The sequence below is a fragment of the Branchiostoma floridae genome, chromosome 5, assembly GCF_000003815.2.
Source record: "Branchiostoma floridae strain S238N-H82 chromosome 5, Bfl_VNyyK, whole genome shotgun sequence".
In the NCBI taxonomy this organism is placed as follows: domain Eukaryota; kingdom Metazoa; phylum Chordata; class Leptocardii; order Amphioxiformes; family Branchiostomatidae; genus Branchiostoma; species Branchiostoma floridae.
In genome coordinates this window covers 21,191,852-21,210,033 of record NC_049983.1, presented here as the reverse complement: position 1 = coordinate 21,210,033, position 18,182 = coordinate 21,191,852, and the positions used below count along the sequence as shown (strand labels likewise).

At 39.9% G+C, this 18,182-nt stretch overlaps 2 protein-coding genes across 8 annotated transcripts in view; both read left to right on the top strand.

Moving 5' to 3' along the window:
- LOC118415507 (T-cell leukemia translocation-altered gene protein homolog) overlaps positions 1–13,572 on the top strand; it is a 24,218-nt gene extending 10,646 nt beyond the window's left edge. For 3 of the 6 annotated variants that reach the window (XM_035820170.1, XM_035820171.1, XM_035820168.1), the window contains exons 2-4: positions 10,468–10,625; positions 11,377–11,434; positions 11,620–13,572. In XM_035820170.1, the coding sequence (XP_035676063.1) occupies positions 10,468–10,625; positions 11,377–11,434; positions 11,620–11,755 (352 nt within the window). In that variant the 3' untranslated portion in view covers positions 11,756–13,572. Of the gene's footprint in view, positions 1–4,217; positions 4,360–8,596; positions 8,701–9,114; positions 9,207–10,467; positions 10,626–11,376; positions 11,435–11,619 lie in introns of those variants that run through there. The other 3 variants (XM_035820174.1, XM_035820173.1, XM_035820169.1) reach the window with 3 other exon arrangements.
- A 1,156-nt stretch (positions 13,573–14,728) lies between these two features.
- LOC118416522 (U8 snoRNA-decapping enzyme-like) lies at positions 14,729–16,967 on the top strand. 2 transcript variants are annotated; one of them, XM_035821652.1, is made up of 3 exons: positions 14,729–14,943; positions 15,512–15,622; positions 16,156–16,967. In XM_035821652.1, the coding sequence occupies exons 1-3, from the start codon at positions 14,812–14,814 to the stop codon at positions 16,345–16,347; spliced, it is 435 nt and encodes a 144-aa protein (XP_035677545.1). In that variant the 5' UTR covers positions 14,729–14,811; the 3' UTR covers positions 16,348–16,967. The 2 variants fall into 2 exon arrangements, with proteins under 2 accessions (XP_035677545.1, XP_035677544.1); XM_035821651.1 differs by having other exon boundaries at positions 14,733–14,943; positions 15,512–15,778.
- The last annotated feature ends 1,215 nt before the right edge of the window (positions 16,968–18,182 follow it).

Genomic DNA, 18,182 nt, shown 5'->3' with positions numbered 1-18,182 from the left:
TTTACATTTTACACACAAAGGGAAAATTGGTGGGAGTTACCAGTAACCAGGTAATTAAATTGGGGGATTTGCCAGTTATCAGGTGTTGTAGACTCTAAAATACCCAATTTGAAAAACTGTCCCCTTTAACTCTTTAACCATGTGTAGCATTAACTGTTCTGTGATTTTTGATGGGAAACAAATTTTACCACAAACTGACACAACTTTCTCTATCCAGGGCAAACACTTCAACACCAAGATTGAACAGAGGCTTACTTTAAAGTTCTTAACCACCCAAAATAGCCAAGAGTGCCATGCATTAGGCACACTGTCTTTAGAAAACAGAGGATTTATTTCTGCTCTATTTACTCTTAACCAACAGCTAAGTACACAAGCTGCTCTGTATTGAGTGAATTGGAGCGGGGCCTTGCTAAGGTAGAACACCTTAAAGAGTAACTGTTTGCATACTTCAGCAAAACACAATGTGACTTGTTGACCTTGTCAGGTCTTTTCACTTCTTTGCACAATCATTTCACAAATTTGTTTGTCTTTAGCAAGTTCCTAGACAGTGCAATTTTCTTTTAATCCTAACCAAGGAGGTTATGTCGCAACCATGTTTGTGTTCAAGTACTGGTATCTTCTTCCTCATCATACAAGTTACATGCACTATATACAATGTACTAAAGATAAACAGATAAATTTACGTCATTGCATGCCCTAAGTACGTAAGGCCACATCTTGTTCCTGCTTACACTATGCCATGATATATTCATTATTGATTTAAAGTTGGCCTCAACTGCAAAACATCCTGGAAAGGATTGGATACATGTGTCATGATGTGTTGATGAATCCTCCTTTACATGTTGTCCCAAATAAATAGTTCAGTGTGTGAAAAGGGAAGGAATGTTGTCCCCAACAAAGGCAAAAGAATTTTGCTGTCACTATACCGGATACCTACGTCACAGCTTGTCATTTATTGCAGATAAGGAATAATTACTGATAGATGAGCCTGATAGTTGCCAACCTAGTATGTTTGCCATTTTGATGGTTTGAAGATGAGTATAATTTCAATTTTACATCTATATCTTAAAATGCCTCCAAAATACTAGGCTGATAGCTGGAGTACTAGTATGATGTTGCCTACTCTCCAAGAAAATGTAGGAGGCCAAAATGAGGCTGGTTTCGTAACTCCCTTTTCTCTTTTACAAATGGCCCACTGGAGGAAGAACGGGAGGATAGAACATGTCATGATTCCTAGAATATCTGCTTGAAGATTGATTCTTCACCACAGACAGGAAACATCACAAACTAGCTAAATGGCACATCATGTTTGTGTTTGAGAAACAACAGTACGCAGTGCAATAAAGACCAGGCCAGGAGTGGATAGGCATATAGAAACAGTTGGGGAGGAATTCTGTGTGTTCTTTTAACTTCGCAAACTTTACCTCCTGTACAAGTGCCCATGGTTACAAGACAAGACAAGATAAAGGAAAAGACCAGCTATGCAAAAGAGGTTGTATTTGTAAAGAGTATAGAGATACTTTGCTGCTGGTGATATTTGTGTAGATGGTACTCATAGATTTACATGTAGCAATGATTTTTTAGAGTCTGTATGTTTTCCAGTAGATCTTGCAAAGACTGCAATTTTTTGCTCAAACCAAAACCAGGAATATGGCTCCTTGGCATTTTATTGCAACATACAAAGAAACAGTGTCTTATGATCCTAGTTGACAGCTGATTTGTCTGTGTAATGCAAACCCCCTTGTCCAGGGCTGTAACTGGCCACGCACCGCAGGAGGAGGCTAGCTATGTTGGGTGGGCGATATTATTGCAATATAGTCAGGCTAACTGTTGATTTACAATAGAAAGGTGCCACTGGAGAGTGTTTTTATATAATATGATCATTTGGAGTTGATCTTGGGTCCTCAGTGGTTTATTCATATGAGATGATTGATACCTTAATTTGATTCTTTTCTGCAGATCTTTTTGCTTTCAAATCCCAGAGGGGGCATGAAGCTATTAGCAGTAGTTGATCTCCACTGATTTTCTGACTGATTGATTTTAATTGTGAAGACAACAGATAGGAGAGATTTACAGCGGCCTACAAATCCACTGAAACCCTCTTGTAAATTTCACATTATGTGCTATACTGAGCCAGCGGTCACTACAGAGGGTGGTACTCTGGCTAACTGTGGCTATGGTAGATGTATGCAAATCAGGGGTAATTGGGACCTCGATGTCAATTGCTTTTTTCGCAGGTGAGTTGACCATTATTAGTCAAGGGAGATTTATTATCATCTCTCCCACTTTTCAACTTCTATTGAACTGCTAACCCTATGGGAAAATTTCAACCAAATCTGCTTAGAAGTGGTAAATAATGCATGATTTGCCTTGATTGGAAACCCACTTTGTGTCACCTCTCAGTGAATCATTTATTTACGATACATTATGGTAATTTGATTTGGTGGTGTGATTTATTGTCTGTGTCCAACTATTTCATTCTAACCTTAAGTTATATACCAGAAGACATGTTACGTATCCTGGTATCTTACACCGGTAAGTTACAACAGCACCAAATTGCACCAGCATTCTTGTCACATAGTGACAACCTGTGCAAATCTGCTCTGCAGTCCAGTGAGCTTCCCACTTTACTGATGATTATACTGGCTATACAGATACAGAACAAGATTTATTGATGACTTGCTTGCATGTGTTAGTACCTAATATTAGTGCGTTGAGGAAAATAAGATTCATTTGAAAGCCTCATAAAATCTGCTGTATGTTACACATATGCATGTAGCAATTACATTTTGGAAGTAAAACTGATTCATCTTCATTTTGGGCAATGTGCCGATCTAGCAGCACATGAGATAGAGATAACATCATATTTGGCACTTGTGTGACACTTTCTGGTATTAAAAGCTGACAATTTCAAAGGTCAACTTGTAAATGTCTGGATGTTATGGATATGTCATTGCAGCATCAGTAAAATAGCGTTGTATATCTGGTTTCAAGACCAAAATGTAACATAACTCTTGCCATGAGATTACATCATGCCTCTTTATGGGGGAATTGTTATTGATTGTACCCCTCCCCAGTGCAGGGGTAACTCCTGGGCAATGTGCCATATTTAGGACAGCTATTTTATATTCATCATTCAGGAATAATTCAGAAGTATGTTTTCCAATCTGAAATCCAGATGCACGTATCATTTGTGAACCAGAGCATGTACATGAGAAAATATTTTTGTGTAACAGTGTCTTTGTCTTGTTCTATTAAAGTGCTACTTAAAACATTCTTATCGGAAAGCAATTGGCACCTTTTACAGCATAATGTTAAGTTGTTAACAGTGGTTGAAAACTCAGCTCAACATACAAGTACAGTCAAACCTGTCTATAGCGGGCACTCAAGAGACCGGACAAATTTGGCCACTATAGACAGGTGGCCTCTGTATAGAGGTGGTAACTTGTAGATAAAATACCCAAGGGACCGACAAAAAGTGGCCACTATGGACAGGTGGCCCCTCTGTAGAGGTGGCCCCTAATACAGGTTTGACTGTAGCTGTTTTGGAAAGGTAATGCAAAAATAGGGATCATAATTTGTACTTTTATTAGGGTATGATTATGATGTTTGGAACCTTTGCATAAGATAAGATTGTGTGGACTCGGGTGTGTTTGAATCCCTGACACCTTTATTAAGATAGGAACACTATGGTACCAATGGTCTTGTTTGCCTTAGATCTGTGAGCGTGAATAATATGCAAACATGGACAGCCATTGTCACTTGTGATCAGTCTTAGCAAGGCCTCCTTCAGTCCTCTGGTTACCTGGTGGTGTTATCTTCATGACCCAAGGCTTCTAGTTCTAGACATGTGAACTTGAAGGCTGTTGTTGAGGCATCACCATTGCTTGCACAGCATCAGATCATTAATATACAACAACAAGTACATGTCCATGTATGTGGGTTATGGGATGTTGTTTGCAGTGTACTGACAGAAGTAGGTCACTGAACCATTGGTGTGCCATGTGAGGGCTGTACATGATGGGGATGAACCATTACTGATATCTGTACAATGTTTCTTATAAATATATCGAGTGTAGAACTGGTTCAAATTATAAAATTGTGGACAAGGATTCTTTAGGTATTAAATCTTTAACATTGCCAAGGCTTAAAGCAATTTTTTATTGCTTCTGTGGAAGTTTGTCATCTCCTATGCTGATATAAAATGGAAATCCCATGTTGTTAGCTTCTTCAGAAGTGTTGGTGTAAGATGTGAACAAGGAACAGGTTCCAGGGTCTTCAATGGCAGCTTTTAGGGGTTATAAATGGTGGTGATGGGAGAGACTTGATGGGCAATAGTCTTGTGGACATGATGGCCAGGTATGCCTTCCCAATTTTGGTTGTGAAACATAGTGATATAATGTTAACATTTTTAGAGTAGTAGTACCATTCAAAAACAACAACCACTGAATTTTGTAGGTCAGTGAAAAATTGTTGGCAGCAAGGATGTGTTAATTGACATTTTGACGCTGCTGCTTAGATTTCTATGATTTTAATATATCAGAAAATTCTGAAGCTTACATGTATTTTCATAAACATGGCAAATGATCTGCAATATTTTCATGTTTTCTTGGGGCTTGTGCTTCCTTTGTTTACTTCTCAATGCATAATTGTCTGGTCCAGTCGCTCTGTGGTGGTTGGGGGAGAGCTTGGGTTACCACTACCAGTGATTATTCATGTTCAGCTGTGCAATGGCGACAATATCTGCATGGCCCAAATGTGGCAAGTTTGCACTGATGAGGGTTCCAGTAAGTTCTTTAGATTATGTTACAAATGACGGTATGTATAAAATGTTCGTGCTAAGATGAAATGTTATAACTCCAGAATAAGACATGCACTCTGAACCTTCACCCTAAAGTTAAGGTTGTGGATGATTTGTAGAGAAGCAGGTCCAGATGTGTGACCTTGGTTTTGATGCTTACCAGATGAAATGCATTATTCTTGGCTAGGTGTCTGGTTGAAGTATCACCTCCACAGGTCAACCTGCAGGTGGTCTGGGTGAAGGATTGGAATCAATTATATTTTGCAAGAGAGTGTCTGGGCCTAGACTGCACTGTAAAAGCAAATATTTGCCATGGGTTTATGTTCTTGTTTACCTCTTAACTGCAAACTTAAAATCGTGGCAAACATTTAATTTTTTGATAGTTTTACCGTAAAACCGTGCATGGTACAAATGTAGTTTCAACCTCGAACACTCCATTTTCTCCCTACCATGAAATTAAATCAGTGAAAACATTTCCCTTTTTACAGTATTACCTTGTCTGGATGGGTAAAACAAACTTTTCTCCCTAGGATACCTTTGTCAAAAGTAATAGTTGCATTTTTTATTCATTTTTAGATTCTGCTTGATTTTATTTTCTAACCTGTTGAAATAGTTGCCCCAGAATGTGACCTGGATGAACATGTCTTAAGTTGTCCCAGCTAGGACATTCCCAAGTATGCTCCATTTGACTGGTGACGTAAGTGGTCTATCAGATAGACAGTCCAGTGTTTGACCAGTGTTCCACCAGTGTAAGAGTTTGTTTTGCTATGTATCAGTTCACCTCTGAAGGTCAGGTTGTCTGGGATAAGTGTCCAAGTGTTTACCTGCTGAGGAAAGGTCAGGGATATTCAGCCACGCCCCCTTCGTAGGTGTAGCTATAGTATATGGTCTATGCATGCATTGTTATTGTATTTGGTGATGATTTTGTGTGTTAGTTGTTTGACATTTCTGTCTTCTTCCTGCAGTGTGACCAAATTATAAGACCCAAGATTGTGTTGCTTTGGCTGGGGTGAAATTAAAGTTTTCTCTCTGTGGCATATGGACCCCAACTCCAAGAGTAATCACGAGGAATGAGTTTCCAAATTTCTTCTGGACAGGTAATGGTAGGGGCGGGGGTTTGTTGGGTTATGGACCTGACCTTAGGAATTACTGAAAGGGGACCTGGAAGCTAGAATGATACACACTTGTCTACTATCCATTTGAATGGGAGATGCTACTGTCAAACAGAAGGAAGCTTGTTTAGACAGTGTGATAAATTTGTCTGGTGTGTTGCAAGGTTCACCAACAGAGGTCAGCTTCCATGTGGCTGTCAGACATGTGTGCTGTCCCCAGCACAGGCAGCCACTGGTGTGAAAACCCTCAGGACAGAAAACAAAGTCAGCCTGCTTCTTGTAAATGTTGACATAAAGCAAGTCTCAGTAAAGCTCATCACTGTCATCTACAACTTTATTTTTGATGTGGAAACACATACCAATATTGGATCTCATAGATAGACATATTTGATTCATTTTGAATTTTGGCTTTTTGGTAAATGTCAAACCATAAAAACTGATGCTACAACCAAGGAGCTTTTATGGAGCTCCTTGCTGTAACCAAGAATCAATTAGAAAGTGTTTTATATGTGTAGTTATGAAAAGAGGTCAGTCCCTATTGTTGTAATACTATAACTTGTGATAGATGATATACCCACCTGGGCCTGTCTCACCAGGAGTCATTTACTAAACAATAGCTCAGGCTAATGAGAACTGACATGCATCACACATTAATAATAACTACCACAGTTACAAGCATCTTCACTATCATTCAATTCAGCAACCTGCACCAAAAGCCTTACAATATCAGCCCTGCATACTGTAAATGCATTTAAATTCACGGGGATTTAATTTCGCGATAGCGGAAAAAGGACTTTTTGCGGTGGTTTAAATTTCGCGGTAGCACCATGCACTGTAGTCTCTTACTGCCATGGAAAAATGTTCGCGGTGGTTCAAGTTCTCAGTGAAGCGGCGGAAAATATTTAACCACCGTGAACATTTCTGCATTTACAGTAAATGCCACTGGGCATGATCTATCATCGACCAGTGACATTCATGAGGGTCTGCATGGGGGGGATTTGGGGAATGCTCAACAGTAAACTTAGTTGGACTTGGCAACTCTTATATTAAAATCAAGGGGGCCAGCAAGGCCAGTGTTTATTTAAGGTCTAGAAATTTCATGCATAATTGTTGAATATTATTGTTCACAGGGTGAATGTCTACACAAAGTAGATTTAAGGCAGCTAATTATGCGTCACAAATAATTCACCTACAAAGGTCAACATTGAATTAAAGCAAGCCGCCCATAATTAACGATGAATTGAAATACGCTCACAAAAATAAGCATGCAGGCCCTCATTAATGTATCATCAATCAGCTGTAAATATCTGGTTTCAGAGCAAACAATACTACATACTGGTTTCTGAGTTTCTGAGGGCGATAAATGCTGGTAATTATACCGGGCAGTCAACCAAGAATAACAGTACAACAATCGGGCCCTGTTTCAAATGCTACTGTTGCTTAAAACAGTACTGGGAAAACATTCCTTTTGCAACTGATATTCTGCACTTTTAAAATTGCCTGCATCATGCACATTATCTCATGTATTAAGCCTTAAAAAAGTTTCTAAGAATTTTAGTAAGGTCATCAAAAAGCTGTGGTTACCTCATGCCTACAGTTCATTCATCTGCAATAACTGCAGTTCCTGCCTGCCCCTAGGCACAAAGTACAGAACTGTACAGGTCAGACTCACCACTAAAATTGTAAAAGGTTGTCCTGTGCAGGTTATTCAGTTGTTTTGTCCATAGAAATATGTCTTAAGCTACATTTTGTATGATGTCTTCCCAAGAATATCAGCCTTCAGTGCAGGCTCAGCGATTGAACAATGGAATGGTATCAATTTGACTGGACTCTCTGGTATGCATGTCTTGTGTTTGAATAATTTCACTGCTATTCAAAGGATACATTGTGTTGAGTTATTTGAATCTTAGAAACATTTTTAAGGTTTATAAATGCCCGAAATTATTGCAGTCTGTACCTTCCAAGACCAAGCGTTAGCCTATTAGGAGTCTAGTTTCCCAGGGGACTTCTGAGGTTGGATACTGAATGTGTTGTATTTTATATACATCATGTACATTCAATGTGCATGCAGTCTGGATTCATGTGATTGCCCTTGGTGCATGCAAATATAGGTTATATGGAATGTGAACCCATATGCATTTTCACAAATATCACAAACCAACGTTGGATCAGTAGACCATTTTTCTTCAGGAAGGTGTTTACCTGCTGTTTGTTGTCCGACCTGCCTTCAGTATTACATAACCTGACCAAAATTGTGCTCAAGCAACTTGCCCACATCTTATACCTCGGTTAGCCTGACTTGGTAAAACCTGTATGCTCCTAGCAACCTGCCCAGCCACTATACCAGGTCCATACTGCTCCTGACAAGAAGAGATTGTATAACACAGGCTATTAAACTTTAGGGCAGTGACCTACACTGAGGATGATGAACTTCACAGATAATGCCATGTCCACCCATTGGTCAGTAACCTGTTTGTTATCTTTATCATGGCTGTAGAATCAGCGGATGGTGTGCAAAATGCAGCGCTAAATACTTGACATTGAAGTTATATTTGACCACAACACTGTGGCCTGATTGGACACTATTTTTGCAAAATGATAGATCTGGGTCGCACATGTTTGTTGGCGTGTTGTTAGTTGGTTTTGTGCACAGCGTGGGGCCTTGGTGTTCAGATGACGACCTACATGAACAGGCATCATGCAGAGTCCAGAGTCAACTCCACAAATGAGCATAGGAACCCTGCTGTTCCTCCCTTTGGGCAGTGTTTGGAGATTTTCACCTGACATGTGAGATACAAAGTCTCTTTCTAGTCTGACAGTCAACTTGGCATGTTTTTGTCACAGAGGGAGCCCAGACATGTTGGATTCTTGACATTCCCATTTTTTTTGGTTGATCTACACAGTAGAAAACTAGATTGATTGCCCTCAGTACAAGTGAGCAGCTAGAGTCACCATATTTTTTTTTAAGATTGATTTTAGGTTGGTTTAGCTTGCCCTTGTACAAACAACAAAATGACAGCATTTGATACGTGTTTAAATGAGAAGAAAATACAGTTTTGTTTTGCATCTATTGCCTCTACTCTGTACGCTTTATCAGCCAACTTTGTTTTATGTGCTTGACGAGGTGATGGATGTTAACAAAACATTTCTATGCAAATCACGCCTGTAACAACAGGCCTGCATGTGATATGTGAAGTAGACATCATTTTGCTCTACAGTGATTATCCCTTGGTAAGGTTATCATCTGTATGTAAAGTTCAGATGATTGTGGAAAAGGCCTTCTTGCATTGCAGGTAAAGCTCTTCAGGTTGCATTTCCCTATAGTCAGCCCTGGTAAGATGGTACTCAGGGTTAGTTTTGTGGTTCTGATGTTATACTACCTCTTTTGCCATACCTGTACTACCTAACATTGTGTGTGTACCCTTACGTATACCAGATTTCCTAAAGGTAAGGGTCCAGTTGGTTGCATCATAGTTATGGCAACTGCTTGGATTAGAACTGTTTGAAATTTTACTTTTTCTCATGCAGACAGTTTTCTATCTGCTATGTCGGCAAATTTCAGTTCCCTAATTTTCCAACGATTCCTGTATGATGCCACAAAGAAGCCCAGCCATAGAGTGTGGTCCAGTGTACTGTATTTAACAGTGCCTGGCGTAACTAGTAACCACATAGAAGCCCTGCACACTGGACACCACTGTTATCCCAACTGTTCCTGCAGACAGGAAACCTTACCAGTGTCACAGGGTTTGATGTAGAGGACAAGCGGGGGACAATCAATCCACTGTTTAAATTGCAGCAGTCCTTGGGCAAGCTAAGCTTGTGTGTACTTAAGGTTAGATGCCTCCTCAGGTTAAGGTGTGGGTAAGTGGTGGGTGGGATGTAAGTTAAAGCCAGGATGACCCTGCAATCTCATAACCTGTTATGGAATACCTTTTTTGGTTAGTTATAATCAGATCCTGAGAAAAACAATCGTAATGCATATCATGAGGATATGGAAGATGTTTCAAAGTTTGTTGATTTTCTCCTTTGTGACAAACCTTTTCAGTGTGGGAAGGTAAGTTGTGTGGGACTGTTGTGTTGTGAAACAGAGATACTTGTGAACTGTGAAGTGGTTTTTTAATGATAGGGTACATACATCCCCGTGGCTCCAATTGGGATGTTTGTTGGTCTGTTTGGGCCAGCTTGCTGATGTGACATCCTGTATCTCTGACATGCAAGACTTGTCTTTCCTGAGGAAAATGTAGGAACATAATTTATTTTATAAAAAAGCCTTCCTGTCACATGGCACCTTTCCAGAGATCAACACTGCTACATGTACCTCAGAAGTTGGTGGTCCACCTACAGCATGAAGATCTTTATGGACCAAAACCCTTCCAAAAAGCATTATTTAAAAAAAATGTATGTTGTATCATGTTGATTGTTTTGAACCTTGGAAGATTAGCCCAGTTTCTTAATAAAAATCAAATTAAATCAATCATGCATTTGTTTCTCTGAATAAGTACAAGTCTATGCTAAAGAGTTGCTGACCTGATGTGTTGCTGTTCCCCTCTGCAGGTCTGTGCTGTCCCTGATCCAGCAGGCCTGGAACTCCGATGACTACCAGGTGCAGCTGTGCATGGTGGCGCTGGGCTGGATCCTCCTCAACATCCTCCTCATCCTGCTGGCCTGGAGGAGACACGGGTCCTCCATCTCTGACATGTTCAGACGACAAGGTCAGTTAACCATCTACTCATGCGCACCAAGTAGGAGTGAAAGGTGACTTTTCATTCCTCTGTCCCTGTAGCAGGGCTGTCTCCGGGACCTGTCCTTCCGTACTGAGACGGAAGTACATTGTTTGTTTGTTGGGGTGAAAATTATTTTAGCCCATCTATCCCAAAAATGACATGAAACTGTTAAAAATGACATATTTAACTTAGAAAATGAAATAAAATTTGGGCTCCCAAACAATGAGAGGGACAGAAAAATTTAAGCTGGAGACAGCTCTGCCCTGTAGCTAAATTATGGCCCGTACTCTGCATTAAGATTGGTAGAGTATTTTGGCAATCCGGAGCTGAAAATAGTTCCAAAACCCTCTTACAAGTTACAATATGACATTGTTGATGCTGAAGCTATTGTGTTGTTTTCTTGCATAGCTTCAGTAATAGGAGGTGGCAAATTACAGTAAGAGTAAGTATTGTCTGTCGGCTGTACTGATCCTCCTATCGACTGTCCACTGTTCCTTTGTCTGTATACATTGTGCATGTGTGTAGTGTACCAAGTGTATCCATACATTTGGGTAGTGAAAATTCCTCTCCTCACCTGTTGGTACACTTGCTGTGCCTTTCCTATACCCATAATCTACTTCAGTACCTATTTATAGCAACAATCTGAATGGTATTGATGTTCACTTCTTTACCATAGCCTTGACCAGTTGTCATGTTTGTATCTTCCACACTCATAGGAGCATTTGTTTTGTTTCATCAGGTACTTCAGCCAGCTGCAAAAATAGACTTTCCCCAGTATTAAACAAAAGACCAACATGGTAAGTATCTGATTCTTCTACTGATGTCAGCTTGTCTTTTTTAGCATAGGTTGGACTGATATTTGAATGTCAAATGTTTGTATAGATATCTACAATCTTGAATAAGATATTCAGCTATGTTTTTAAACAATTGTGCGGGACAGTACTAAGCATATACTGATATATGCTTTTTCCATGTGTTCCAGGCAAGACAAAAGTCACCTAAATGGAACAAACTTCAACAGCAGTACAGGCCTGCCCAATGGAAATGGCCTACCAAATGGGAGTCACCTGCCAAATGGGAGACTGCACACAGTTTCAGAGAAGTCACACCAATCCTGACCGCAAAACGACAGTTTGTTGTCTTGGCAACAGTGCCATTTCTGTCGTCTCTGAAAACAGTGTATCATATCTAATTTTGTAAGAAAGATGTCAGTCAAAAAGAAAGAGACTGAAAGAAAAATATAAGACTTATCAAGAGCTATAACATCATTCTGTGTTGAACAGCTGTGTCTGTACACTACTTGGAGAAGAGGAAGAAGAAGTACAAACCTGTTCCCGGACTTGTGACATGCAGGGATCAGATATTCAGAAGTCTGTGAGATTTCGCTTCTGAAAAAAAATATATGGCAAGCTTGCCAAATGTAATGCAAACATTTAAGTGCAAAGTTCAGACGCAGTGTGGAATAAATGGTTCATAGCCATTTCGTCCAGGAGAGTAAACCAGCAATATCACACACAAGCAATTCATGATGTGGAAGTAATTTGCCAGTACTGGTGACATTTTCAACTTCCTACCTGTGCTGATATTTAATGCACACATTCTTTGTGACAGTGTTCCCATATGTTGGACTTACAATGTTTCTATTGTGCGAGTCGTGTATCATTGTGAGAAGTGTGAAAGACACTTCTAATTCACGACTCTTCACGACTGCAAGAGTGGAGCAAAATTCTGTATAGACCTTAAATGTCGTTATTGTTCCTTTAAAGCTTTATACAGAACAATCTTTCTGAGTATTTCTGTACTCTTTTGAAGTCTTACTAAAGCTATCTGCTGCTGTACTTAAGGTAAGGTAGGGTATGATATATTGAAGCTACTGTCATAAAACCTGCACTAACAACAATACAATGTATTACGTATATTGCATTTATTCCCCCCACTGTACTATTTTTTTCCTGCTTACCTTATGCTTTACTGTAAAAGTTTGGGCAGAGCAGTTTTATGTATTTAAATGTTGTGTATGCATTGTATCTTTCTTTAGTACTATATATGTCAATTTCCTTTTCTAGGCCTCAGGGAAAAATAGTCTGAGACCAAGCATGAAAGTCCATACACATTACAGATGGTGTGCTTCAAGTATGTGCTATTCAAAGTTGTAACCTTAGTTGTAAAGCCATTTTTTTTTTTAAATTTCTTCCTGTGAAGTATTATGCAAGGAATTGCAACAGTAACAACTTTTGGAACTATTAAAAAAAATGCAACACATGGAGATGTGTGATACCACAGGAAGGGGAGGTTCATAATTAAGTGCACCAGCTGCTGTCAGTTATTACAGACAAATAGTTTTCTTTATTTTCAGCACATTGTTGAATGTAAACCTCGGGGGTGTGGCCATAGAAGATGTATTTCATTGGAAGATGTAGATTTCCTACATTGGGGTGTGGTGTCAGCTCTTATACTGCTATTTTTCTCTGCTGTGCCATCAAATCCTCATTATGTGTCACACACCCCTCAGGAACTACCTTGACCCATCACATAGGTGATGTGTAATACAAACCAGTCACTGAAACAGGTTGACTGTATTTGGGGATTGGGAGAGGGAAGGACCCAGCAAGGTATGACAAGTGCAGACTGTAAAAAGGTGACAATAAATTAATAATAGGGCAGACCACAATAGATCTGTTCTTCATTCCAATGGTGCAAAACAGCAGAGCGAGTATTAAGCAGACCAAAGGCCTGCACCTGTATATGTGTAGAACTCTGTTAAAATAGTGTATTGGTTATATAAGACATACAATGTTGGGGCCAAATACCTAATTTTAGGAAATAATGGGTGCAATTCTGAATTTGTCGATGTTAATAAGTGTACATGTATATGTAATCCAATTATTGATACCATAATGTATCCTTATGTTTCATTAAAGTTCTCTATAACATACTTCATTACATCTCTTGATTTCTTTTGGTGTGTCTCATCCATTCTGTCAATCTCCTGGACTAGAGGGATTCTTAACAATATAGAAATAAGAAAGCAGTATGCGTTCCAAACCTCCAGTCCATGGATGTAACTACAACTGTAGTTGAATGGCATTCTCCGCATTTTGGTATAAACCAATGAACAAAGACATAAGAATGTGAATTGTTTATATTGTGACTGCCAAAATATTTTGTCCATGTAGCATGAGCATAGCTACTCCAGACACAAATACATATTTGATTAAAACTAAATTAGGCTTTTGTTAACAGTACTGTATGGACCTTTGATATCATGAATATCAGATAACAGCCAGTCCTGTATGGGTCTATGTGAACATTAACGCTGGGCAACAGTTTCATGAACCTACTATGCCATTAAAACTGGACAACAGTTCTGTATGAAACTATGATAATGGACAACACTTCTGTATAGAATGACAATACATGTAATAGGCTACTTTCTATATGAGAAACACACCTCAGTCCTACCCCCTAGTCTTCGTTCATCTGGGCAAGCACTACTCACAGAAGAAAATCCTTGGCCAAGATTGGACATCCAAAAGGGATATCACTCATTTGTATCTGTTAGGAGATACTTTAAAGAAAAGAATGAAAATGGAAGGAATTCTGACGAACCGAGGTTAGAATAAGACGAACTAAAAATTTCGCTGCCACAATCGTCACTGGACAGCTTTCAGCACCAAGGCCAGCTCTGTGCGTAATCATGCTCGTTCCAAAATGCACTTTCTTTTACTTGTTTGTGCAACATTAATTTGAGTGTAACGTTAATAACACCAGCTGATGATGAAGTTAAGTTTGGAACCGACGTGCAAAAATGTGTTTTCATTTTAGGTCAGGATGTTGCTTTTATGCATAGGATGTATCATAGAATCTAACACGGCCCAAAAGTCGCCCGCTGTCGGCATACATCGGCGATCCGTATGCATTTGTGTAGTCGACATTCGACAAGCAACGGCAACTTCCACGGATAAACGCGAACGTAACTTTAAGCCTTGGTATCGTTGAGTAAACAGGTCTATAATAGTGAAGACAGGCTAGTGAAACAGTTCTGTAATTTTCCGCTAGAGAGCGCAGAAGCCTTTGGTACTTCAATGTTTACGTCACACCTATGAGCTTAGATCTAGAGCAACAGACAGTACGTACGTGACTTACGTGCAGGAGCGAACTAGGGAAAGCCGCCATGGCTCGCCGTGCTGTCCCGAGATCCGAGGCTGTAAAGCTCACACGGTACAAACATGCCTGCCACGCGATGTTTCACGCTCCTAACGAGGACAAATTGTTCGGGAGAATTCCAGTGCGACACACTGTTTTGGTAAGGCTTTTATTAGGGGGCGGGGCGATTAAAGTTTACATACATGTAACTAGACTCAAACCCTGGTGGTGTTGAATCCCCTTGCAGATATTGTTAGCTGATACCAACGATACGGAGTGGGAATTGTGCATGTCAGAAAATGCCTGTAACGATTATATAGCGTTCCAACAATTAACGTTACATTATTAACTTCCGGCAACACCCCTACGTCCCGACCCCCATATGTTACGATCCCCTATATTCTGATACAACCTACACGGCCTAATCCTAAATTTAACGTCCGAACATCAGCGTTAAGAGTGTCCCCGAACTTCCAGCCTGTAGTCCTGATCTATCTCCAACAAGGCCCGAGGCCTCCATCAGATTTGGCACTTGAAGTCAGGTACCTAGGACTAGGTGGCTGTTGCTAGAAAAAGCAGTGCCAGTATTTTACCTACCTAAACTGACTTACCCTCCTGAAAATAATGCAGCACTTGTATTTGAAAAACCATGTTTGCATAAAAACCATGTTTGTATATGTATACAACTCTATCATCCTACTACTCCATCCTGTCTCCTGTCACTGTAGATGCAGATGCGGTTTGATGGGCGTCTGGGTTTTCCTGGAGGATTTGTGAACCTGGAGGAAGGTTTGGAGGCAGGACTGAACCGAGAGCTGGAGGAAGAGATGGGTTTGGATGTGAGACTTTGTGGGATTACGGAGGGAGACTGGGCAGTGACTGAAGTACACGATGAACAAAATTTTGTCAGTCATTTTTACATAAAAAAGGTAACACCGGAGCAAATCAGACAGATTGAGACTGCTGCAACCACAGCAAAGGATCATGGTTTGGAGGTGGGAGAAGTTTTGTGTGTTTTTCAAAACATTATGTCTCTAAGGTCTCTGAACATAATTCCACCAGATCACATATATCTGCCAAAAATCATATCTAATGCAACATCCCCCAATGCAACACACTGCTGTATATCAAAACTGTGCAAAACTGGGGGTGCTGCAGCTGTGACCTCAAAATTTATGGACATCAGCCCAAGTTGTACTGATATAAGGATCTTACTGTCATTATGCTTTTACTTGAAGTTGGACATATAGATAATTTTACCAGGAAAGTTCTGTGTGACATACCAGTACAGTTCTAGATTTAAATGTATGTTGTGTAGGATGGTAAAAACACCTGAATGTACAATTAAAGACATCTTTCACTTGTGCCCTAGTCTCTGGGACTGGTGCGAGTTCCAGTCTACACTCTGCCGAGAGACAAGGTGGGGGGACTGCCCGCTTTCCTGTCCAACACCTTCATAGGGACAGCCAGGGAGGAGCTACTGATGGGGCTGGAGCAGGAGGGCATCCTCTCCCACTCTGAGATACACAAGGCACTGAAAGCCAGCGGTGCCACACGACATTAGCCAGGAGATGCCTCAAATGGGGGAGCTAAGAGTTGTCTTCAATTAAGTTCAAACTTGAACTTGCTGCAGCTGGAGTAGCCCCTCCACATTTTAATTCCATAACATATTGTGTAGCTGACTATCTTCTATTAAAAAGTACCAGCACTTTATGGGTAGGTATAGACAGATTGGAAGGAGAAAGTGGACCTGGTCCGGGCAAGTAGCCTGCGACGATGATGATGATAGACAGATCAAGTTCAATTTATTGCTGGCTCATGATTCTCTAATGCTATGTGAAGAAACAGTATTATAGCTCGTTATATTTGTATGTCTTGTGTAACAACTACTTGTAGAACAGTATTTGTCCAGAAAATAATGATAAATGTAACTAAAAGACACTGGCCTTGTAGCCCCAGTTGACAAGAAATTGTGTAACTAAAGCATAAAAACATGTAACAAATCACAATACACAGATGTATCATGTATGTACTAGTATGTCATAGATACCATATGTGCAAAAGAGCCATACAGTTCTAGCTCTTTTTTTAAAGATTTTTACTGAACTTTATTCCATGTACAAAATATAGATTACACATCACACAAACTCCTCATGAGACAAATAAACATGAAAAGCACTTGAATTGTTTCCATTTCATATGACCAAGGAGGTTGATCTGACAAACACATTATGACAATTATTGTCAAAGTTGTGAACGCCAATAATACATGCCATTGCCATTGTGATTATGAGGAGCAATCGGCATTGGTTGCATCAAGGACGTTGCATGGGTCAGGAGCGACCTTTATCAATCATTGTCAGTACTGCAGGACAACTCACGTTGCCGACCTGCAATGATTGCTTCAATGGCTAGGGGTCCAAACTGTTATGTCAGTTAACGTTCCCAGTTGATACCCGATATCCACGCATAATGGTAACAGGTGAGCATAATGTTTATATGTCTTATATCCGGAATGAGTAGGCGTAACCAGAAACACGAGATTCAATGCCACGTTAATGAGACAATGTCAGTGACAAGTATAGAAAAAAATAACAACCTGTAATTAGACCAGAAAAAACAACACAAGCCTCGTAACGGCAAGCTGCAATTTTTTCAAGTTTACTGTTGCGCTAAAAACTAGATGTTTTTGTCAAAGATCTTTTGCCCTTGTCAGGATACACAAATTCAGGTAGACTTCTAACGTTAAAGCTTCACGGGGAAGCCGAACGTTTTCCTCGCGATTTCCTCTGCACAGAGGGGGATTGCGCAAATCATTTCCCCTTTGCTGATGAAAGGTTGACGTAAGTTGTGCGTCTGCAAATAAAAAGCCTGGTTTGGTTCCTTCCCGATGTGGTTGCTTTCCGCGGTTTTGATGACGTCAGCCACCACCAGGGATGTTGACGGAAGCACCTTTTGCATGTTTATGTTGCCGTTTTTCTAGGGAAATATCTGGCAGGATATCAAGTGGGCGGGCCCCTCTAGAAAAAAAGTTAGGTCACATCTATTTTTACTTTTTTTAAAGGTGTGCCTATTACTTATTTTCATTAACTTCTTAAAGCTTTTTGGCTGAGATCCGCACATTTTTTCACCGAAGATCTTTAAAATCGTTAAAAAAAATGACTCCCGGCCCAAATGAAAGGAAAACGTCGCCTTCAACATCTAAAAAGTTCAAGCGGAATATCATAGTTTTACAGTAGTGCTCCTTTATGAATACATAGCATATGGTAGAGATTTCTGATGAAGATACCTATTTAAAAGTCAAAATACTCATATTAAATGATTTCATAAGTATTTTAGGACTTTTAGATTTTACATCATTTTGGAGCGACTTTTCTAATCATACCCACCGTTTGATTG

Coding starts and splice junctions, on each gene's coding strand:
- LOC118416522 (XM_035821651.1), top strand. CDS start 14,812: ATGGCTCGCCGTGCTGTCCCGAGATCCGAGGCTGTAAAGCTCACACGG. Junction 14,944..15,511: donor CAGTGCGACACACTGTTTTG/GTAAGGCTTTTA, acceptor CTGTCACTGTAG/ATGCAGATGCGGTTTGATGG. Junction 15,779..16,155: donor CAAAGGATCATGGTTTGGAG/GTGGGAGAAGTT, acceptor CTTGTGCCCTAG/TCTCTGGGACTGGTGCGAGT.